The sequence below is a fragment of the Adiantum capillus-veneris genome, chromosome 30 (genome assembly GCF_014529385.1).
Source record: "Adiantum capillus-veneris isolate H3 chromosome 30, ASM1452938v2, whole genome shotgun sequence".
NCBI lineage: Eukaryota > Viridiplantae > Streptophyta > Polypodiopsida > Polypodiales > Pteridaceae > Adiantum > Adiantum capillus-veneris.
Genome location: NC_140960.1, coordinates 23,587,955 through 23,612,469, shown reverse-complemented (window position 1 = coordinate 23,612,469; position 24,515 = coordinate 23,587,955). Strand labels below are relative to the sequence as shown.

Below are 24,515 nucleotides of genomic sequence, written 5' to 3'. Positions count from 1 at the left end.
TGATTTGGAGAAAGCATTTGGCCTGCGCATGGATGAATGCTTGAGCGTTCTATGCAACAGCACCAAATGTCCCTTAGACAATAAGCCAGATGCCCTAGAAAACAAGCTCTTTCTAGTTGGGGACTCTGTTGCTGATACTATTGCAGTTGTATGTGCATAGGTCCTGGCAGCAGAGCAGTTGCACGTGGCTGAGGAAGAATTCCAAGACACGCAAGCCAAGGTTGAGGCTGCTAGGATGCCTATGCCATTATGCAACCTCCCATCTGATGATCCAAAGCTCATATATGTGATGCATGGGAGCATTGACTTGGATGCAAAGGGCAACAGGGAGGAGGACAACAAGGAGCAGGAGGTAAACTGTATCCTAATTTTCAGGTTACTATTTTATCCTTCATTGTCTTTTCTCAACCTTCATCGGTTTATGACAGGATGTCGTGGAGGTTGATGATTTTGCTGCAAGGACGGGTGGCAAGCGGATGGGCTTTGGACCTCAAGCTTCCCTTGCGCATTACCTAGGACAAATCCCCCCTGGCGATGTGGCCATTATCCATAATGAATTTACTCCCCAAGCCCATTTTATGACTTGTTCATTGAAAGCCTTGAGCAAGTTTTTGTGTTTGAGCACCATTGCTCAAACTGCGCATCAAGTGTTCCTAGTGCGTAGATCCCTTGTATGCACAACGTTTGGCATTGGCTTTCGTGGTAAAGTTCTTGCCCAGATAGGGATACATGCTTCCATTGGCTCAACTGACCCCAAGGCCATAGCGCACTCCCTCTTGATTGGGGAGTTTCCTTATGCGCAAAATAGGCGCCAGGAAATGGTCAAGAAAATTATGAACTCCTCAGATACATGATGTAAAATCACCATTTTGGTAGTAGTAAAAAATATTTGGAATTGTCTATCTTGCACATTCTTTTGAATGTGATATGTCATTGTTGTAATTTTAAGTTTTGTATGTAATTCAAAGCTTGAAATGACCAAAGGAGGGTAGCCACAAGGCTCCATCTAAAATAATGTTGCAAAACTAATTGCTTTTAGTAAATCATGGTATTTTTAGTATCCTGGGGGGTAGATAAACCTACCAGCATCCAAAAAAAGCATGGCCACAAGGGCGCGCAAATGGCTCATCCATCAATTTTGGATGGGCCATTTGCGCGCCCTTGTGGCCATGCTTTTTCTTGCCTCTGGAAGGCTTATCTACCCTCCAGGGTACTTACAAAGCACAAATTCATTGAAATCAATTGCTTTGGCATCATGAATGTAGATGCACCCTTATAATGGCAATTTCAGTCTATGTTCTCACTCAAGGACACTACAAAAGTTGAAATCAATTCTGAATTGAAGTTTCCAGCACACTATCACCTGCTTAGACACTTGGTTTCACAATCCTATGGGGAATTCAAAGCTTGAAATGACCAAAAAAGTGTGGCATAAGGCTCCATCTAAAATAATGTTGCAAAACCAATTGGTTTTAGTAAATATAGACATTTTTAGTACCCTGGGGGGTAGACAAGCCTACCAGAGGCCAAAAAACCCTGTCCACAAGGGCGCGCAAATGGCCCATCCATCAGTTTTGGATGGGCCTTTTGCGCGCCCTTGTGGCCAGGGTTTTTTTTGCCTCTGGTAGGCTTATCTACCCTCCAGGGTACTTACAAAGCACAAATCCATTGAAATCAATTGCTTTGGCATCATGAATATAGATGCACCCTTATAATGGCAATTTGAGCCTATATTCACACTCAAGGGCAGCACATTATCACCTGCTTAGACACTTGGTTTCACAATCCTATGGGGAATTCAAAGCTTGAAATGACCAAAAAAGTGTGGCACAAGGCTCCATCTAAAATAATGTTGCAAAACCAATTGGTTTTAGTAAATAGAGGCATTTTTAGTACCCTGGGGGGTAGATTAGCCTACCAGAGGCAAAAAAAACCCTGGCCACAAGGGCGCGCAAATGGCCCATCCAAAACTGTTGGATGGGCCATTTGCGCGCCCTTGTGGCCAGGGTTTTTTTTGCCTCTGGTAGGCTAATCTACCCCCCAGGGTACTTCAAATGCCTCTATTTACTTAAATTAACTGAAATTATATACAGAACTTGAAATTACAAAGTCATCTCATTGCAAAGATATCATTACAAAGATAATAGACATAGTAGACACAACTGTTGATCATATTGCCATTGGAAAGCCAAAAAATTACAAAAATAAGGGTGTGCAATATAAAAAGCGGGGTAACTTCGGCTAATGCTCGAAGTCTCGTTGCAATCGACGTGCAAGCTGCATATCTTTTGGTTGTATTGTCACTCGCTTTGCATGAATGGCGCATAGGTTGGTATCTTCCAACACCGAAATGATGTGGGCCTCTGCAGCTTCTTGAATAGCCTCTAGCGCTATTGCTTGCAATCTATACTGATTTCCATAGCTTTGAAGCACCTCCTTCACTGTGCGACCAAAGGGGGCACGTCGAATCAAAAGCTCCGTAGTCTTCTGGTAGTGGCGGATTTCTGCAAATGCCCTTGCTATTTTGCGGTGCCTCTGCGGTTGTCTTGGGGGCACTTGCACATTTTCTGGTGGGCGGCGTTTAGGCTTCTTGAAAAACTTAGACTTGCACCTATTTACATGCTTAGGGGCTGGTTCTGCATCCTCTTCTGATTCATCCTCTCCCCTTGGCTGTCGATCTTGTTGTGTTGGGAGAGCTCCCTGACCTCGAGGTAGTGTCTTCCCCCCAATGGCCACCCGGTGTGTGCGCGGTATTTCATCTCGCAGCCATGGTGGATCCCTCTCTGATTCACTATCTGTATGGACCACCCGAGTCCTGGATGGTCCTGCTTGTAATTGGTGGCGTGCAAACTGCTCCCTATCGGACTCTGTTGCTTGCTGGTCCTGTTCTTCTCTCCAGCACTGGGCACGTTGCTTCATTCTTCTTTGAGGTGTTATATCTTGAGGAGGTGGAGATTCAACAGTCCTCGATGACTCTCGCCTACCACCATGCCCACTGCTAGAAGAGTGCCTGGAACGGCTAGGTATTCATGGCTTTTTTTTTGAGCCTTTAAGCCATGCCGGCTTCTCACATCCTTGGAGAGTATTTTTGTTGGCAGGCGGATGCTCTTTCGCAGTTTGTTTGGTGCGCACCATTTCGTTGGTAAGAGCTCATCTGTTCTTAAGAAATGAGTGGTTTATGAGAGCATGCAATATTTATAAGGGCCCATTTAAAAAGGGTCCTGTTCACACTAATTTTGAAAAAAAAAACTATTATTTTTAAAATTAACATGTCCCTAAGAGTTGGACCCCGCGTTCACGTTTAGTGACTCGCGCAGTATCCACTTTGATCCTTGTCGCACTCTGCATCGCCGCCATGCTGCATGCTTGGTGGGACCTTGCGACATTTGCCACTTGTTGCTATGCTCTTGACGACTCCATTTCCGCACTTCAATAGCAATCTTGGATTGTCGCGCACGCTCCATTGTGAGCTTACGAGCAAATGTTGTGCGAAAAAACCAGTTGAACATCTCCTCCAAATAATTGGATTGCACCATTCCACCACTATGTCGAGTATTTTTGAAGTACACTCCCCTTGCTCGATAATGGGACTTCTCCATGCCTTGAGTGCTAAAAATTTCAAGCGATCCATACTTGTGCATAAAAAATGCACCATGCGCAAACAAGATATGTTGTTCACATGAGTAAACGATCCACATTATTTAATAAACACAATCCCTTATAATAAATACACCACGTAAAATGACCTACCATGTAATGTGTGATATTATTTTCACCCCAAGAAAGGGTGAATACCTTGGTAAAATCCGCCAAGGCTTCTTGAAATGATTGGCGTTGTTCTTCTGTTGTACTGTTAAGGCCCATAAGCTTGACCATTTTATCAAAATGTGCCCAAACTTGCTTGCGCTTGTTTGCAAGCTCGCCATTTGAACCATTGTCAGTAGTAGCTTTGCATAACTCCTTCCAAAGCTCCCAAAGGTTACCTGCCTGCTCGTTGGAGCTGTTTTGAGCATCATATCGACTTGGCTTTCCTTGGGAAACTTTCTTCAAAAAGTGTCTAGCTTTTTGTCCACTCATTGACACTTGTTGAGCAATTTCATGGGCCTCTCCTGTGTTCTTTGCAGCAACGATAGACACATTTCCACCGTGACAGCCAATGGAATTCAAGAGTACCTCCACTCTTTCGATCGCTTCCTGGGACTTCTCTAATGGTTTCATTGTGAAAGCATAGTCAATGTGGAGCTTCAATAGCCTATCAAAAATGCGCATGAATGCACGTAATGTACAAAAATGTACATTCGATAGAGGAAATGGAAAGATTGGATTCCAAGCGTGGTCCTTTTGATCACGGTCTAGGGCATTGACCATGGGACATCTCAGAATAGACGCTTCCCATTCTCTACCTTCATCTCTGACATCATGACAATCTAACCCTTGTTCTCCATGCCCTTGCCATGGAAGCATGGAACCGACCTTTGCAGTGCTCTTATGTGATTTTTGTCCATTAGGTTTGTACCCTCGAGTGCAAAATGGACAAGGCATGAGAGAAGAAGCCCCTTGTTTACAGCCAAGCAAACACTTTATGGTCTTCAAATCCCCACCTAAGTGCCACTCCACATCATAAGTACCAAAACCCTCAATCTCCAGCTTCTGACCTGCAATTTGGGAGTGTATTACTTCTGTGATCCATGGAGTTCTCTCAAAAATCCAAGAAAGTACTCCATTGGTCTCTTTGGGCACCTCAATAGCACCCAACCACCAAATGTCTTTCTCTGATTGCACGCTAAAAGATGGGGTGGGAGATGGCTCGACTGAATCCCTTCGCTTGGTTTGTAGAAGGGCCTCGTTCATTAGCGTGACACTTAGTCTCTCTAACCTTTGGCCTTTCACTATTTGACACTCATCGAGTTTCAACACAAAAGCGACTTTTGTGCCAAGCACTGCAAAATAAATAGTGCCAAGACCTTAAACTTCACAGTCTATGATAAGAACAATACCAAAGAAAAAAGTAAAGTGTGTCACTTTCTTCAGGTAACTCGTAAAATCTAAGCATGGCTTCTTGAAGCCTTCTAAGATCCACAAAAATATTGTTCCAAATTGTGTAAGGAAAGCCCTTCTCCGATGGTCTTATGGATTGTTTCTTACCTTTTCCCCTTGTCTTTGTTGCGCACGAAGCATAAAGGGAAGTTGGCATTGTGTCCTCAATGTGTAGGTATGTCCCAATGCGGGAGAACACATCTTCGTTTGTGGCCTTCTTTGCGAGCTTGACCTTGTGAGGAACGGGAAATAGGTTTTCCACAATGCTATGTTCTTTGAGGGCATCCTTTAGGAGTTGGAAAATAGTCTGATAGGCTTTGGTGCTGATTCCAACTTCATCACAAGCTTGTTGCACATCATCATCACTAACCACATTTCTTAATCTACGCATAAGATCCTTGGTGACTGCATCCTTAATGTGCTTACCTCCAGGTGATTGCAAGATAGAAATCACATCTTGGGTATTGAGACAACTACTGAGAAGGTTGACTCGATTATCTTGGCTTGTTCCACCGCATGTCTCCTGGATGAAGTTTCTAGTAACAAATAAACATAAATGTTAGAAAATAGTGTGAAGTAAGAATGCATCATGCAAGTAAAGACCAAATCACCTTGTGGCTGTAACTCATCGTTTGTGTGCTCCTCCCGAATGTGCAAGAGTTTCAATGGATGAATATGTGCGTTTGCGTTCTCTTGCACCAAGGGGTGTTTCTTTCATGTATGTGATGGTGTTTGTAAGCTTCTAGATGTGGAACTCCTTTTCTTGCATTTGTTGTTCAAGAGTTTTAACCACCCTCTCCGAAGATGCAACACTCTCTTGTAATGCCGTCGTCTTGAGGTGAAGAGCTTGACATTCGTGCATCCACATATGCAAAGAAGCACCTGCACCCATACACAACCGCTTGCAATAGCCTAACAAGCCTGCTTCTCCCCTCCCAAGAAATTGAAGAAATGTGGAAAGGCTATTAAATGGTGGATGGAAGCGGCTTATAGGATCGTAAGGGTACAAATGGCCATCCACCCAAATGTCAACATTGGTCTCACAAGCGGTGCAACGTTCCTGTGATGACCTTTGATCACCCTCAGTAGCGATCTTTGGTGCAAATGTCGTGGGTAAGTGAATGTGTATGCTTTTGTTGTGCGGAGTACGTGGTGGTGGAAGCAAACCATTTGTGATGTCCGTGAGCACCATAGAAGCGGTTGCAAATGATGAAAAGATAGAGGGGGAAGGGTAGGGAGGTTGAGGAAGATGGGAGGAGAGGAGGAGGGATGGGGAGGAGGAGGAGGAAGATAGGGGCAGGGAGGGAGAGGAGAGGGAGAAAGGAGGGAGGAGGAGGAGAGAACAAAATATTTTTTACTTTTTGGGGAAAAAGATTTTTGAAAAAATGGACTTCCTAAGCTTGTGGGTTAAAAAATGGGTCAAAAAATGATTTTTGGATATGTATATATGTTGGGAGGGAGTTTTAAGTAAAAAACAAGTAAAAATGAAAAAAAAAATTAAAAGTCAAATTTTGACTCTTAGTGACCCACGTTTTTGCTGATGTGGACACACCCCTATGCTTCCTTCACTTTAAAAAAAGCTAGAGAGAGAGAAAGTAACCCCTTAGGTCCACATCCTACATTTGTCTAAAAAAAAGCCTAGAAAAACCTACTCAAAACTACCTTCTTCAGTGCCCTTGCCCCCTAAACCCCACACAACATTAGCCTTAATCCCTAAAAATTAGGATTCCTTACAAGGCCCATGCAAGGTTCATATTTCTCCTAATGAACTACATAGTACATTGGTGCAAGTTTTGGTATAGTATAAGTCATAGGTTCTTCCATTGGTGGTAGATGTGAATTATACCAGTCTTCTTCTACCATTATTGTAGATGGACTAGGCTCAGCATAGGGTGTAACAAGCACTACTGCTTATTCATCTATGATTCCCTCTGGATGCATGTACTTTACAGGCACTGCATTATGTCCCGAATATGGAGGTTGTTGGCCCAACACGGGTTGATATCTTTCCATACCCCATCGGTGGTCTTTCAATTGGGGCCATATTAGGTTGATATCTGTACATGGGTTGTCCTTGTGGTCTCAAAGGCACATATTGAACATTCCCATCATACTTTGGTCGGTAATAGCACTCATTGGTCTCATGGTTGGTCCATTTACCCTTAATAGCACATTATTTCTGCAACCTAATTGGTTTTCCCTTTTGAGGTATCCTTAGTCCTGGTCCCCTCATAGGTGCTGAAGGCCAGTTTTTGAAATCGCGGCCGAAAGAACCAACCCCAATTGGGGAGGAGCACAATACCAAGAAACAATAAGAAAATGTTGTTTTTACATTCACCACCCCCCTTCTATGGTTTCCCATGGTGGGCCACCCCTGAGTTTGCCACACCCCTCCATTATCACCAAAGGACAGCTTCTCTCACTCCTCATCGGTTCCGCCAAACCCACTATCTCTCTCTCTCTTATCTTGCTTCTGTGTCACCTAGCCCAATGGGCGCATAAAACAAGCCGCCACCCTCTTTCTTCCACTGGCAGACCACCATGCTTGGACAAAAGTCTCTCTCTCTCTCTCTCTCTCTCTCTCTCTCTCTCATAACACACACACTCCCCATCCTTCACCCTTTTTACCCCTCATCCACACACGCCCCCCTTGGCCCCCTATTTTCCCATCCCATTGACTTCCTCCCCCCCCCCCCCCCCCCTCCTCATTCCTGTCGGCGAGGCAGCCCGAGTCCGCGCTCTCTCTCTCGCGCGCTCTCTGTGTCAAGCCCAAAGGTGCATTACAGAAGGTCTCTCTCTCTCTCTCTCTCTCTCTCTCTCTCTCTCTCTCTCTCTCTCTCTCTCTCTTATTCACACCCCCACACTACTCCCCATCACACTCCCACCCTCTCTATCTCTCTCTCCCTGTGAAAGCCCGAAGGCGCAGCACAATAGCCCTCTCTCTCTTGCATAATACACACACACACCCTACCTCACCATACACACACACACAGACACACCCACTCCCCGTTCCTCTCCCCACCCCTCACCCCTAGCGCTCACTCACGACATCGCCCCCCCTCCCCCCCCCAACCTGTGTAGTGAGCAACGTTAAAAATAAATAAATTATATATATATATAATAAAATTACTCGCTCTCTCTCGTTCCCACACACACACACTCTTGATACACACACACACACTTACAAACCCACACACAATCTATATGCATATGCACACCCACTCACAAGCATCTCAACACTCACACATTATGCACACATGCACGCATATAAACACATACCACACGCATGCCATACGCACCCACAAAAATGAAATTAAAAAAACAACAAAGTTTGACGCCATCGACAAAAGAAGACGTCCAAGTCGCGTGATGTCGACACCAAATCAAGGAAAGACGCCAAAGGCATGCCCTTGCCGGCCTCGAAACTGGTGAACGCACTACAGTGATGCACCAACGAGGCCCGCCGTTTGTTGACATTGAGGCGGTCCAGGGCGGGCAACAAGAAGAGCAACCTCTAGACACCCTTCAAGGCTCCCGTGCTGCTCAATGGGGCTGGGGCACAACACAACACAAACCAAAACAACAAACCCACAGCCAAATCCCAACTACACGAGGGGCACCACCTAGTTATGGTATGCTAACTAGGACGCAAGAGAGATTTTTGGTACAACCAAGAAGATGCACCACACAACACACACAAGCAACCTCACACCAAGACACACACAAAATGGATCAGAGAGAGCTAGAGCAAAGGTAAGAGAGAGAGAAAAGGATCTTGCATAATACCTTATTTGTGACTTGCAAATGGAGATGGTTCGTTAGGTTGCTATCGTAGAACTTGTACAAAACTCACTCAATGCTTAGTGATTGCTAAACATTGCTAAAACACACACACACTGTCTTAGGGTGTGGGAGACCTCTCACCACAATACCCTCTTACAATGGACACAAAATTGGCAATGAAAAACACACTAAAACACTTCCTAAAATCAAGATCAACCGATAAAAACTCAAAATACACAAGTCACCTTGAATTCACCAAACCGTATTGCACAAATGGAAGGACGAAGATTTGAACATCGAATCACGCCTTTGATGCACCAAACCTCAATTTATTGATGATGAAGGAGCATATACAATAGTGGTTTTGAGATTTGTGGAACTCACTCTCTCACTTGCAATGTGTAGCTTGAAGGCTTCTCTCACACCAAGAGTGAAGCTCACAAGTGGTTGCTACACCTAAGTCTCTCCTCACGCATAGAGTGTTGGGGTGTTATGTGAGATGTTGGAGGTTGTTTTACAAGAAGGAAAGGGGCCTATTTATAGGTTGGAGACCCCTCATTAAGATTATTGGAAATCCTAATTTACAAGCTAACAAATCAGGATTATGATTTTTTTGAATATCGAAACATTGCAGGCCTTCTTTGTTTGCTTGAGTCATGGGTGTGGGCTCAAAAGAGAGCATTATTGATGGTAGATAAGGTGAAAGTAAGTAAAGAGAGAGAGAGAGAGAGAGAGAGAGAGAGAGAGAGAGAGAGAGAGAGAGAGTTACTATACACATGTCTTGAGGCGAGGTGTCTTTTATGGTTAGGTCAATGGCTATTTTGTGTTAGTATGTTAGTGGTTAGTAATCACTAGAAAGTTAATGTTACATTTACAATGGGTAGAATGAGGTGGATGGTTGAATGAAGTGAGCAAATCCTTGTGATGGTGAAGCTTGAAGATGTTTTGGACTTACTTGTCCAGGTTCTCAAAATGACTATCGATCTTCTTCTTCGTCTTCTCTTCTTTACGCCACCGCCGCCAAGGTTGATTATCGTGATAAAAATGGTAATTTCATTGATGAGATCTCTTGATTTGCAGAAGTTAATCATGGTACACATGCTGAATTTATGTATATATATAAGGGTTAAGATGGAATTGTACTTTGGAGATAATAGAGAGAGGCATAGAGATGGTGTATGTATGTAGAGGTTCATAAAAGAACTATAGGGATGAGAGAGAAGGGTAATGGTGAAGAGGGTGGGAGAAGCCATGGAAATTGCAGGTTTGAGTGAGGGAAGGAGAGGGAGGAATGTGTAAGAGTGAGTAGGTGTGTGGAAGGGTGAGAGAAGACTAAGGGCTACTTGTGAGAAAAGTGGGCAGACTGGGGTTCACTCAAAAAATCATATCTCACAGCTGGTAGCTGCAAAAATCATGAAAAAATTTGAGGTGATTATTCAGAGCGTGGGCTACATTTTCTCTTTTGACTACCGCTCCAAATTCGGAGTGGAGATAGGTGCCAAAATTCTCACCAAAAAGCCTGTTTTTTATGCCTGCAAAAGTCTTTTAGTGGCCCCCTCCTTTGTTGAATTTGTACAATGGATCCAAGAGTGAGCCCCTCCTTTGTCATATTATAATACAAAGCATCCAAGTTGCCCTTGACCCATGCATGGAGGAGGATTATTGGTGAATAAAGAAATATATACATGGTGGGACTAGTGTATGGACTATTCATGGACTTTAGCTCAATGAGCACATGGTGTTAGAATAATGAGTAAAAATAATAATAAAAATATGGAGGAGTTATGGATATGGAAAGATATTGGAATCATATGATATGGTCCCTCTTTGAATTATTTTGGGTGAAAGAGGAAAAGGTATGCAAGTAAATAATACAATAAACGTGACCAATGAGTAGAAATCAATTTTTTGTTTTCACGAGGGTGAGGGTGAAAATGTGGGAGTGATTTGTATAAAGGAAAAATATGAGGTTAGAGTATGTACATATTGGCAAAAAATATACTTATGGTGCAAGAGGATGAAAGAAGGTAAATTTAATAAAACACACACCTAGGTATAAATATTTAAATAAATATCAAAATAATTATAAAAATCCCTATATTTAGGCCACTTATATAATGAAATATTTACACACAAGTGGGCCATAATATTTATTTTTATTTTATTTTTTACTCAACTAGCCCAGTGACTAGCTAATTTAGGGTTTTTAAGAAAATATGGGAAAAGTCCCCTAACTCACACACGCCTATTTACAGTGAAATGGTAGGGATATCCATAGTGTTTGGGTGATTTTGGTAGGGTGAGGTAGCTTACTATGGCAATTATGGAGAGCCAAAAAAAGGCTATCAACATCTCGTCCACGATGCATCTCTGCAGTAATATCCATAGATTATTATTATTTTCCAGCTGCAAGCCAGAAACCTGTAAAAGCCTATTGTAGATTGCCACCTCTCTCTAGGTGATGGTAACAAAGGCCCACCCTAAGTTGCATTATTCGTTATTTGGGAGACGGATAATACACGAATAATGGGCGTATTATTCGGTTATTTAATCTATACGGCCGTATTATACGGTGCCACATCAGCATAAACGGCTAAACGTATAACTTCTTAGTTTTCTAATCGAAAAACTTTTCGATCGAAATTTTTGTCGATCAAAATTAATAATGATCGAATATATTAGTATATATAGCAGCATGCGACAGCCAAGCTTCATACCATCATTCACAAAATCAGTGTTTTCCATGTGAGTACCCTCACCAAACAATGAAAAGAGTTATATGTAAAAATATAAAACAATTTAAATTAGATAAAAAGTAAAATTCAACGCATTTTAATTTTTTGTTTCATTTAAATTTGGTTTGAATAAATTTGTAAATAGTTGAAATTTTGTATTTTGTGAAGAGTTTAATCTCTCACCCGATACAAAATGTAATTATAAGAATCACTTGTCAATGTGTTCAATTAATTGACACTTGAAAGTGACTAATTAAAAAAAATAGGATATTATCATTGTGTGTAGAGTGTACTCTCACATGAGATAATTAGTTCAAAAATATAATTACATAAAAATTAATTTTATGTAATTTAAAGTTTGATATTGATGTGTAGAGATTTTCTCTCACTTCAAAATGAGTATAATGAAACAAAATTATATTTTTACGTTTTGTGTAGAGCTATTCACACTGTTATGCTCTCACTAGAGTAAAAATTTAGGAAAAACATGTCTAAAAATATTGATATTCTCTTATCTTTATTTGGATTGTAAAATCTATCGTACTGTGTGAGAGCATACACATGCTAACATTGTAGATAGATAATCGCTTAAAAATCTATGGTGAAGTGTAAGAACTTTTTGTTCGCACTTTACATAGATACGATAATTCTCAAGTATTTTAAGTGATTATCGTTTTGACATTTAAAAATGTCACTTATAGCTCTTGTAGCTATAACAATTCATAATGAAAATCATTTTAATACTTGATTTAATTGTAATTATTGATTATCGTAATGTGTTAAAGCTACAAGCTTGCACTTTAGATAAATCGATGCAATTTATATGTAATCCACTGGTATTGCTTTTTATTATTTTATTTTTGTTCAATCATTGTTTTTAATTATTTTAGTTTCGTTCAATCATTGTTAGTTAAATTAATTTAATGTTTAAATTGATTTTGATTATGAAAATGATCATTGAATTTGTTTTTACTAGCAAATTACTTTCGTGCATCATGGTGAAACGACAAGAGTGGAGTTATGTGCATGAGTTGAAAGCTGGGAGAAATACATCTCGACTTAAATGTAAATCTTGTGGCCACCAGTTCAGTGGTAATGCAACCAAAATTAAAGAGCATTTATTTAAAGTCCCTGGCAATGTTGAAAAGTGCGGGGCACCACCCCGAGATATCCCATGTATTCTCGCAAAGTAAAGTTGATTCTTGCAGCTAAACATAAAGGTGATGTTTTTAAAGATATTCATGCGAATATTGAACCATCTGTATGCAATGAGGCAACAGAAGAGGTGTTTACCACTCAAGTAAACGAGCAGAGTTCTCAATTGAACCCTCTTCATGGACATGCTTCTACATCAGGAGGAGTTCCTAGCACAAGCAAATCCGGCAGAGCATCATCCAATGGACAAACAATGCCTGAAGCATTAGGTAAACAATGGTTGGCATATCATTCAATGCTATGCGCAATCTAATATTTCAAGATGCTTTGATGAGTACAGCCAAAAAAGGATTTGTGCTTCCTGACTATAACAAGATGCGAACCGAATATCTTGATAAAGTCAAAGACAGTAATGAAGCCATTCTCAAACGCACAGTGCTAGAGTTTGTTCCATCATATGGATGCACCATAGCATTGGATGGATGGACTAATTGTCAGAAAAAACCTTTAATCAATGTAATGCTTATTAACCCTAGCGGGGCTATGTTCGTGGAAGCAATTGATAGCTCATTGAAAGAGAAGACTATCACCTACCTAGCAGGGGTGTATGAGCGTGCAGTTGCAAAGGCAGGTGGACCAAAGAATGTGACTTCTATTGTCACAGATAATGCGGCCAACTACAAAGGAGCAAGAAGAGCTATTCAAGTCAAGTATCCAGAGATTTCTTGGGTACCATGTGCAGCTCACACTCTAAATTTTCCTTTAAAAGATATTGGTAAAATGGCATGTGTGAAACAAACTTTATTGGATGCAAATCAAGTGGTGAAATTCATTAGAGAGAATCAATTTTTGTATGCTCTTTTTCGAACCAAGTCACCAAATAAAGCTTTGCAAATATTTTGCGCGACAAGGTTTGCTACGGCATACTATGTTCTTGCTGCTTTGCAAGAGTTGAAGCCTGCATTGATGGAAACCTTAGCAGACAGAATATGGGATGGATGGATCAGCAAGTATCCAAGTTATTAGGAAGCAGCTGGTCGATGTGCGCAAATAGTAAATTCGCTAGTCTTTTGGCGTAATGTAGAAAGAATAGTAATTGTGTCAAAGCCATTTGTAGATCTTTTGAGAGCAGTTGACACAGATTCTTTTATTTTTGGTCGGGTCTACTGGTATATGTCAGAGGCTATACGTAAGCTAAGAGAAAATGTCAATTTTGGTGCAAAGGATAAAGCTACCATGATTACAATTGTTAACAAGCGTTGGGTGCAGTTGCATACGCCATTGCATGGTGCGGCTTTTGTATTGGATCCTAAGTTTCAAATGCATCAGCAATCTGCCAACAAAGAAGTTATGTCCAACTTCAAAACAGTGTGCTCCCAACTCTTAGGGCACAAAGATGGGAAAGTAGCTTTTCATCAGTGAGTAGATTATGCCAACAAAATTGGTATGTTTCAGGATCCGTGGCATATAGATGCCATTGGCAAAACAAGTGCACCTTTATGGTGGAAGGAGTACAGTGGAGAGAAAGTGGAGTTGCAACACATTGCAGTTAGAGTTTTATCAGTAGCTGCATCAAGTGGAAGTTGTCAGCAAAACTGGTCAGCATTCGACTTTGTGCACACTAAAAAGCGAAACAGACTTTATACTAAACGTGCTGCTGATTTGGTGTATGTTTTTTGCAATATGAGACTTATTCATAAGCCTCAAAACATTGCAACTAGAGCCGCTCAAAAGCAATATGGAGTCTTCCAAATGCATGAAGCTATTTCTGCAGAAGTTGATGATGATGATATGGAATGGGAGATAGTTTCAGAATGCTCAGATATGGACAAAGTAGATGATATGGTTGCAGTTTTTGAAGATGGAGATGATTTGTGAGAGTACCATTGTAATACTTACTCAACAAGTTTTTGTATATGATGAAAGAAAGTGTTATCTCGTTGTCGTTCACATCAAAACTTCGCTCTCTCTCTCTCGGACACTTATTCACTCACAATCAAATATATACACAATTCAGAGATGTAGTCTCTTCAGTTAAAAATAATAAATTGCCGATAATATCTTACATAAAGTCAATGTAGGTTTGAAATTACAACAAGGTTCTGGGAAATCACTCAATCAAAAAGAGTTTGATATAATTTTGAGATTACAAAAATCTTTTGAGTGACTTATGAGTTTGATAGATTTGCTATAAGTTCGTCTATGGTAAAATCTGGGGATGGTGCAGCAACATCTTGATGTGAAGCGGTAGTATCATCAGGAAAAGGTCCATACAATGATTCATATCGTTGAAGCTTTGCTTGTGCATCACTTATCTCTATTTCAAGCTCAAGAATCCGACCACGAAGCATGTCTGGTGTTTCTCCTTGGCTGGCAAGGTCTTGTCCTTGGCTGGCTAATTTAGTTAGAGTTTCAGACTCTTCAGGAAGTAAAACAATAGGACGCTTGCGAGGAGGCATTGGATTATTTGCATTGCGTGCTGCCACCTTTTTTGCAATGCGTCCACGTCCAATGCCATCGGTGCCTAGACGATCTGACCAATCCACTCTCTTCAGCAAAACATATCGAACATAGCATTGTTGGATAAACTAAATTGCTACTTGGTTGTTGTTTGGTAGACATCTCTCTTGTCGTATAAACCTTTGCAGCAATACACGTGCCAGTCCTTTATGTTGCAAATCAGAGAGCTTTAACGGAGCTGTATCTTTTGCATTGCCACTTATTTGAAATAGTTGATGGCGTACAAAGTGATTAGGACAAAGCTTTTTGCACTCTTTAAGGGTTAATGGTTCGCCCTGCAGCTCAGATTCATCTTCTTCAATGTTGGCAATAGTAGAAAGATATGCTTGTCCACATCTAACTTGTTCTTCTTTAAAAATTTCCTGAGCTTCAGCGTGGTTGAGTTCTTCTTCCATATCTGCATATCAGGTGAACATGTCATTACTTTTAAATACCCATTCAATTAATTTGACAGTATATCGAATGACAAACATAGAGTTTTTGCTCAAATAAACATACAATTAAATCTGACACCTAAAGTAAAACAATGATGAAATCATGAGACTGCGTTTTCATTAATCATCAGCTGGTCGTAAGCCACATGTCATTACAATGTTGTAACCCACTCTATGGGCACCATTTAAACATAAGGAGAGATCAAAAGCATTAGGCCAGGTTTTTGGGTCAATGCGCTTGCCGCTTTCAAGATGGGCAAGTACATTACTCAAAAATTGTATCTTGCTTTGATCTTGGGGGCTTGGTAGGCATTTCAAAATGCGTTTACATGTATGACACATGGAATAAATATCCATAGCTTTGGTCCAGGAGGGAGGATTACTAGATATACATTCAGGGGCTGCCCATGGATAATCTCTCTCATATTGTTTTCTAGTCTCTATCTTCAGATCGTGTAGAGGAGGGAAACCGGCTGTCGTATTTGTTTTGGTGCGTGAACCCCAATCCACAATGCCGGCGTAAACACCTTTTTCGCCAAAATGCAGCATCATATTGCGAGAGTGTAGATCATTGTGGAGGTAGTTATACGTATGAACATACTTTAGAGTTTGGAGGAGAGCATTGATGATCTACAAAACATTCTTCTAGAATAGCTCTACTGTTCCATTCGTGAGTACGTAATCGCGAATGACAGGTTGATTGCCGTTTGCAGTGCATTCTTTTATCCATTGCTCCACATGGCCACCATTCCAAAATCGTGAAATAAGCATAGGTCGCTCCACGTGGCACACCATGGCAAGAGGGTAGATAATACCACGATGTGAAATATCCAAAATTGTTGCTTTGTCTTTGACTTGTTGGTCCATGGTGGGCCCATGTAAGTGTACTTTGAACACTTTTGCAGCATACACTTAATCTTTGAAAGCGGGATGTGTGACACCCACACGCTTCACATGTGCCCATCTTCCCTCTCCCAGCTGTGGAGCTTGGATATTGAAGACGACTGTGTCGGGTAAAAGGTGTAAAATAGGTGGTAGTTGAGAGAGGTCCAATGCAGCAATGGATGATGCTGCAAGCTCTGTTTTAATAAGGATTTCTGGTTCATCAGCAGCTTCGGAAGAGCTGGCTTCCACTCTCGCACGCTTTGCTGCTCTTTCTAACTTTTCCTTGCTTTTGAACTCTGTATAAATCTGTTGCACAAGATGTATGTGCTCAGCTATGTTTGGCAAGGAAGTAATTGCAGGATTTTTCAGTTCCTGAAAGGTCTTCATGATCTGTCCAATGGTTTGTTTGACCATGTTTACTAAAGCACCTAATGTCATGAGGGCTATGTCAAAGATAGCTGGTGCAAACACTGCCTGGAGCTGCTCAAACACAGACTTGGTTAGAGTCTCTGTAAGATGATAAAAATTCTCTGGAGCGACAGGGTTTAAACAACGTCTAATCTCTGCCTCTGACATGTAGTGAAAGTGTCTCAGAATCACTTCGGAGATGAACTTTTGTTGATGTTTGGCTAGCTTCGTGTCTGCCATATCTGTATGACAAAATTATAAATTAAGAATCTTACGATAAGATTGTACACCATAGTTATTATATAATGAGTGTTAACCCTATATATATTTTTGATGATACAAATGTATTAAACAATATGAAATTACTGCAAATTAAAGAGAAAATCTTATGAGTACAAACCACATTGTGCGAATCGACCATGAAAATTAAATGAGAGAGAGAGAGAGAGAGAGAGAGAGAGAGAGAGAGAGAGAGAGAGAGAGAGAGAGAGAGAAAAACAGGCCAGGAGTGTGAGATGCTCTCAGCACAAGAAATGGACCCTGCTATGTGCAAAAAAGTGAGATGATGAAAGAAATCACATCTAAAGGATTGGAAAATCGTACATGTGAATAGCCCAGCTAGTGTGAGATATTCTCAGCACAAGTCCTGGATGCTGTTGTAAAATAGATTGATAGTTTTTATCAATCTAATCCCTGATAAAGTGTGTGGAACTCACAACACAACTATCAGCGGATAAATTGGCAATTGTAGATGTAAGTTATCTATCGTATGTGTTTACGTCCAAAACAACACCAAGTCATTTAATGATGAAAAATGATGTTCCTTTGGAATATGAAACACACGAGTAACCAGTATGTCACATTAAGATGAAGAGGGCATGAAAATATGCATCTCTTCACTCTTAATATAACCAGTGGTAATGCTTGTGTTGCTATGCAGCACATATGATAGAAAAACTTAATCTAAAATTGTAAGTTTTATAAGCTATTTCTGATGGAGTGTGTGGAACGCACAACACGACCATCAGCAAACAGCTCAACAATCTCAAATGTAAATCAATTGTTGTATATATCTACGTTCAGGTAACACCAAGTCATCTGCTGATGAACAATAATGTTACTACAGAAATAGTAGCACAAAAATAACGAAAGTCACATTAAGATGAAGAGGGCATAAAGTATGCATCTCTGCACTCTTAAAATGACGAACGTTAATCTTTGTGCTTCTATGTAGAATAATCAACACTGACTTACTTTAAGATTGTAAATTGTATAGGCCACTCTAAAGTGAGAGGTGTAGCATCATGCCTACTACACTCCACGAGTCGACCTCTTATCCTAACTCATCTCTATGGTGAGAGGTATACTACTACACCATACGAGTGAGAATATAAATTTATCCTAAGCCTTCTCCTGGAGTGAGTCATATGACTACACACCACGGAAAACGAGACTATATTCTACACACTTCTGGTGTGAGTCATATGGCTACACACCACGAAGTTGCCTACGACCTGCAAGCCAACTTTGTGGTGAGAGTCGAAACTACTGCACCACACAAGACTGGCACAACACAAAAAAATGTTAGTATTTACTGAAATTAAAAAATATACCTGAAAACCGCTATAAACTGAAGGGACTTTTGTTATCTGCTAATCTCTCAAAAGGTCCAAGCTTTGCAAATCTCCAAAAGCTCCAGAATGAATTTCGACCGAATACGGAGACAGTTGTATATATAAAACAGTTTTCGATCGAAATATTTTTTGATCAAAAACTCGTTTATACGGATGTTCGCGTTTTATTCAGAAAAACGGCGTATAATGACGTTTTATACGTATATTATTTGTTATACGGGCGTATAAATGCAACCCAGGGCCCACCTAGGAGTTTTCATTTCTAAATTTCTCCAAAGACAAAGCAAGGGTCAACCATCTGGGACCCAACTCCTTGCTTTGTCTCTCCTGATTAGGACCCTAAACTTGGTCAGATTACCCTAACCTAATGCAGCTTGCACTTATAAAAAGGCACTGAGAGGTCACTATCAGGGGGGGGGCGGTGTCAGCACTTGGTAGCATTTTGGTGGGAGGGATTGGCAACACTTGCATCAAAGGAGGGGGGATTTTAGTGTAGCATTTTTTTTTTTTGTGGAATTAGCACTATGGGAAGAAACCATGTCTACACCTTGACTCCAATGGTCGCCACACACTCACGATAGTAGAAATCTCCGTGATCGTGAGTCACCTCTAGAGAACGCACTATAGGTTCACTATCTCTCTCTATCACCTTGGTTGCCACCTCACCAAAGATAAGGATTTTGTAAATACTGCATTGAATCGGTTTTCCCTCACACCCTGAGGGGTTTTAATCTCTCTCTCTCTCTCTCTCTCTCTCTCTCTCTCTCTCTCTCTCTCTCTCTCTCTCTCTCTCTCTCTCTCTCTCTCTCTCTCTCTCTCTCTGTGTGTGTGTGTGTGTGTGTGTGTGTGTGTGTGTGCAGAGTTTGTGTATCGTTGTCCGCGTCCTAGCCGCGCAAAGGTAGGTGGTGCCCCTGATCATTTCACCATGTCCAGCTTGGCGTGCATTGGCTCCTGGCGTTTGAGGCCATCAGGGTCCATGTCACGCTTTGCGCTCATCATTTGGTGCCCCCACTGAGAGGAGGACTTTTTGAAAACCTCCGGTTTACAATGCTGAAGACAATGCACATCGTCGACCATGGACAAATGGCTGCAAGAATTCTCCAACTGGAGAACGGAGGAGGAGGAGACTGAAAAATCACTGACCTCCTTCATTGAAGTACTACTGCCACGCTGTAGCATCGTGAGTATTCAAGAGGTAAGCTCCCCATATCGTATTACTCGTGCTAACCACAAATGAAGAGCATCAGGTGGGAAGGCTATGAAATGCCATCACAGTTGTCGACCAAAGCACACGATCAATGAATGCTAGCAACAAAGGTAACGAAGAGGCAGAAATCATCTACATTGATGTTCATCGCGACAAGGTCATCCATATCAAAGGAGAAAAAATATCGGTAATGTTAAGTATGGAGCCTGATTTATCGCTTGTAATTTTTTGTATTAAAAATGCACATTTGTAAGGCTCTCGTTATGAGGAGAAGCCATCATGCATGAAGGAAAAACACTCGCCGGAAACCAAAATTTTCACGTCCACCGGAATATTCCTTTTCGTCAGAATATTATGGTCGAAGGGCAGCCGGAAAGTGGTCAAAAAATGACCAGTCGATTGTCCGGTTGGCCGATGGACGGAAGTCAATGGCCAGTGGCCGGTGGCTAAATTCAAAAGCGAACTTGTCTTCTCAAGGGCGGCCACACATGACCGGATTGGAGGGTCCGATTTGGACTTATCTACACAAGGGCGGCTACACATGGCTATCTCTCATGAGAGAGGTCAGCCCTTTTGGCCAATAGAAGGAGACCATTTCTACACATATTTCACAGTGTGAAGTTGATGCAACAAGGTGGGTGTGAGGTAGTGAGAGTGAAGCAAGGCGGGAACTCTATTAAGGGTATAACCCCTTTGTAACCTACTTCTTGTTTGAAGTACTAAAGCCATTAAGTGGCTTCTTTCCCGTGGATGTAGCCCACATTGGGTGAACCATGTATATCGTATGTACTCTCTCTCTCTCTCTCTCTCTCTCTCTCTCTCTCTCTCTCTCTCTCTCTACTCTACTCTATAATCTCTTGTGTGTGTAAATTATCTCTCTCCATTAATTTACCTACTCAAATATCTACTTAGCTACGTCATAATTTCTAACAATTGGTATCAGAGCAAGGTTTTCTCGTAGCTAAATCATCTCAAGGAAAAGATTCCTTGAATTAAGTGGGAGTTATGACGGAGGAAGGGAAGCTCAAGATTGAGAAGTTCAACGGGAAAGACTACGAACATTAGAAGATGCAGATTGAAGACTATCTCTACTAAAAGGACCTCTATTTGCCACTAGGAGGTCATGGAAAGAAGCCCGCAACAATGGCAGATGAAGCATGGATTGTCCTTGATTGAAAGGCACTGGGAACAATCCGGTTAAGCTTAGCATCAACGGTGGCCTTCAACGTTTCGGAGATGAAGACCACGGAGAACTTGATGAAGTCACTTGAGGACTTCTACGAGAAACCATTGGCATTCAATAAGGTATTCTCATGAAGCACTTGTTCAATCTAAATATGGCAGAGAATGGTTCAGTTGTAGAACACCTAAATGACTTTCACACAAACATAAGTCAACTTCGATCGGTGAAAATAAATTTCTATGATGAAGTGCGAGCTCTCCTTATACTATCGTCTCTATCGGATAGTTGGGACAGCCTTGTGATGGCTGTAAGTAATTCTATCTCTGACACAAATACTCTTAAGTTTGATGATGTTGTGGGTGTTCTCCTAAGCGAGGAAATGCAAAGGAGAAGCACAGGAGAATCATCAAGTGTTTCACTATCAGTGAAAACAAGAGGAAGGCCTAAGCAGAGGTTTAAAAACCAAAAGGGTCGTGATTGCTCAAGGCGGAGCAAGTCGCACACAAAGTCGGTTCTTGAATGTTGGAACTGCGGCAAGAAGGGCCATGTCAAGAAGGATTACTGGTCCAAGAAGAAGAAGGAGTCGGAGTCTCAGGACAACAAGCCAACATCGGAGGCCAATGTGGTAGGTAATGTGGAGCAAGATGCTCTAATTCTCTCATTAGACAATGTGTCTAATTCCTGGATAGTAGATTCCAGGGCTTCATTCCATGCGACACCACACAAGCAATATTTCCAAGATTACACCAAAGGTAATTTTGGGTATGTATACTTGGGAGATGATGAAGCTTGTGAAATTGTTGGCAAAGGTACAGTTTGTGTCAAAACTGCTAATGGAAATGAATGGAAGCTTAAAGATGTTAGGCATGTTCCTTCTCTTTGCAAAAATTTGATCTCTACAGGACAATTGGACGATGAAGGTCACAACATTGCATTCGGAAGCAAACAGTGGAAGATCTCAAAGGGATCTTTGGTGGTTTCCAAGGGAGAAAAGGTTGGTACACTTTACTTGTGTACTGTTAGCATGCAACCTTCATCTTGTGCAACAACTACAGAAGTCGACAGTGTGGTGTGGCACTATCAGCTTGGGCATATGAGTGCCAAAGGAATGCAAATCCTTCAAACAAAGAAGCTTCTACCACGTTTGAAAGAAGTGGACTTAGAGTTCTGTGAAGATTGTGTTTATGGTAAACAAAAGAGGGTAAAATTTTAAAAATCAAGAAATGAAAGAAGAAATAAAAAACTTGAGTTGGTTCATTCTGATATTTAGGGTCCTGCAAGTACACCATCACTTGGTGGCTCATTGTATTATGTAACATTCATAGATGATGTGACTAGAAAAACATGGGTTTATGTCATGAAGAATAAGTCCGATGTGTTTTTCATATTTCAAAGGTAGAAAGACTTTCTAGAGAATGAAGTAGGTACCAAGGTTAAGTGCCTCAAATACGACAATGGAGGTGAATATTGCAGCCAAGCTTTTGAAAGCTTTTGTGCTAGCAATGGCATTCGGAGGCAAAGGACAACCCCAAGGACACCTCAACAAAATGGGATTTTGGAGAGGATGAATAGGACAATCATGGAGTGAGCACAAAGCACGCGGATACATGCAGGCCTACCGTTTGAGCTTTGGATGGAAGCTGTAAGTACGTCTATGTACTTAATCAATCGGTCACCCTCAACGGCATTGGATGGGGGAGTTTCAGAAGAGGCATGGACAGGTAAACCATTGAATTATGCATTTCTCAAAGTGTTTGGGTGTGAGTCTTTCATGCACATAGATAAAAGCCTAAGATCAAAGCTAGATGCAAAGTTCAAAAAGTGTTTCTTAATTGGCTATGGAGAAGGTGACTTTGGGTATCGCCTATGGAATCCTGAAGATGGTAAAATCTTTAGGAGTAGGGATGTAATTTTTAACAACAAAAATATGTACAAAGATTACTTGGAAACAAAATAAACAAAAGAAACATGTGATGAGTACATGGAGCTTGAGGATGGTGAAGACTCAAGGACCGCAAACGGTGACAATGTGCAACAACGTCAACCAATTGAGGAGCCTCAACCTATTCCCCGAAGATCTACAAGAGCAAGTAGACCTCTAGAAAGGATTGTTCCTTCCTTCAACCATCTCTTGATCTCAAATTCTGGAGATCCGGAATCATACGAAGAAGCTATGCATCATGAATCCAAAGAAGAATGGATGAAGAGCATGTAAGTGGAGATGGACTCACTACATCGCAACCAAACAAGGGAGTTGGTTGAGTTGTTTAAAGGCAAGTGGACACTTCAAAACAAATGGTTGTACAAGCTGAAGGAAGAAGAAGGTGGGAAGAAAAGGTACAAGTCTAGGCTTGTGGTAAAAGGGTTTCTCAAAAGAAAGGTATTGACTTCAATGAAATATTTTCTCTTGTTGTTAAGCAAGCATCAAGACAATGGTACTTGAAGTTTGATCGATGGATGTTGGATCATGGATTCACAAGATGCAACTCGGATCACTACATCTACACAAAGAATTTGGGAGATGGAAAGTTCATCATCCTAATGTTGTATGTTGATGACATGTTGATTGCAAGTGCTAATATCCAGGACATCAAAGACCTAAAAGAGGAGCTTTCTAAATCTTTTTCAATGAAAGATTTAGGTGCTGCAAAGAGGATACTTAGTATGAAAATATCAAGGGACAGGACGAAGAATACAATAAAGCTATCTCAAGAGGATTACATCAAGAAGGTACTAGAAACGTTTGCAATGCAAAAACGATTTCTACACCTTTGGATGGTCACTTTAAACTAACCAAGGATATGTGTCCAAAGACACAAGAGGAGATAGCCTATATGTCTAAAGTTCCATGTGCTGCAACGGTAGGTTCTCTAATATATGTTATGGTCTGGACAAGTCCAAATATTGCACATGCAGTGGGAGTTGTGAGTAGGTTCATGGACAACCCAAGTAAAGAGCATTGGCAAGCTGTGAAGTGGATACTTAGGTATCAACAACAAATGCTTTGTATTTTGGAGGAACTGATATTTTTCTTCAAGGGTATGCTGATGCAGATATGGCAGGTGACAAAGATACTCGAAGGAGCACTACTAGCTATGTCTTCACGGTTGGAGGCCCAGCAGTAAGTTGGGCTTCAAAGCTGCAGAAAGTGGTCTCACTTTCTACCACGGAGACAGAGTATGTTGCAATGACGGAGGCAAGCAAAGAAATTATGTGGCCTCACAGATTCTTAGAAGAGCTTGGATTCAAACAAGACAATTGTGTCTTGTGTAGTGATAGCCAGAGCGCTATCCATCTTGCAAAGAACTCAGTCTTTTATTCAAGGACAGAGCACATTGAGGTGAGATATCACTTCATACGCACTCTTTTGGGAGAGGGACAACTAAACCTAGGAAAGGTGCATACAAGTGAAAATCCTGCAGACATGTTTACAAAGGTGGTCAACAAGGAGAAGTTGAGCTTTTGCTCATCTTCAATCAACATTCAAGGATAAGAAGCCAAGATGGAAAGTAGTCACAGGTTTGGTTTGGAGAT

The 24,515-nt window shown here is 41.2% G+C and overlaps 1 protein-coding gene across 1 annotated transcript; it reads right to left on the bottom strand.

Annotated features, from left to right (window-relative positions):
- Positions 1-2,241: 2,241 nt before the first annotated feature.
- LOC147417671 (uncharacterized) lies at positions 2,242-2,919 on the bottom strand. Its single transcript, XM_086507032.1, has 2 exons — positions 2,620-2,919; positions 2,242-2,589 (listed from the first exon to the last, which is right to left on the bottom strand). Exons 1-2 carry the CDS (start codon positions 2,917-2,919, stop codon positions 2,242-2,244), a joined length of 648 nt encoding a protein of 215 aa, XP_086363158.1.
- Positions 2,920-24,515: the final 21,596 nt, after the last annotated feature.

Coding starts and splice junctions, on each gene's coding strand:
- LOC147417671 (XM_086507032.1), bottom strand. CDS start 2,919: ATGAAGCAACGTGCCCAGTGCTGGAGAGAAGAACAGGACCAGCAAGCA. Junction 2,590..2,619: donor CAGAACCAGCCCCTAAGCAT/GTAAATAGGTGC, acceptor AAGTTTTTCAAG/AAGCCTAAACGCCGCCCACC.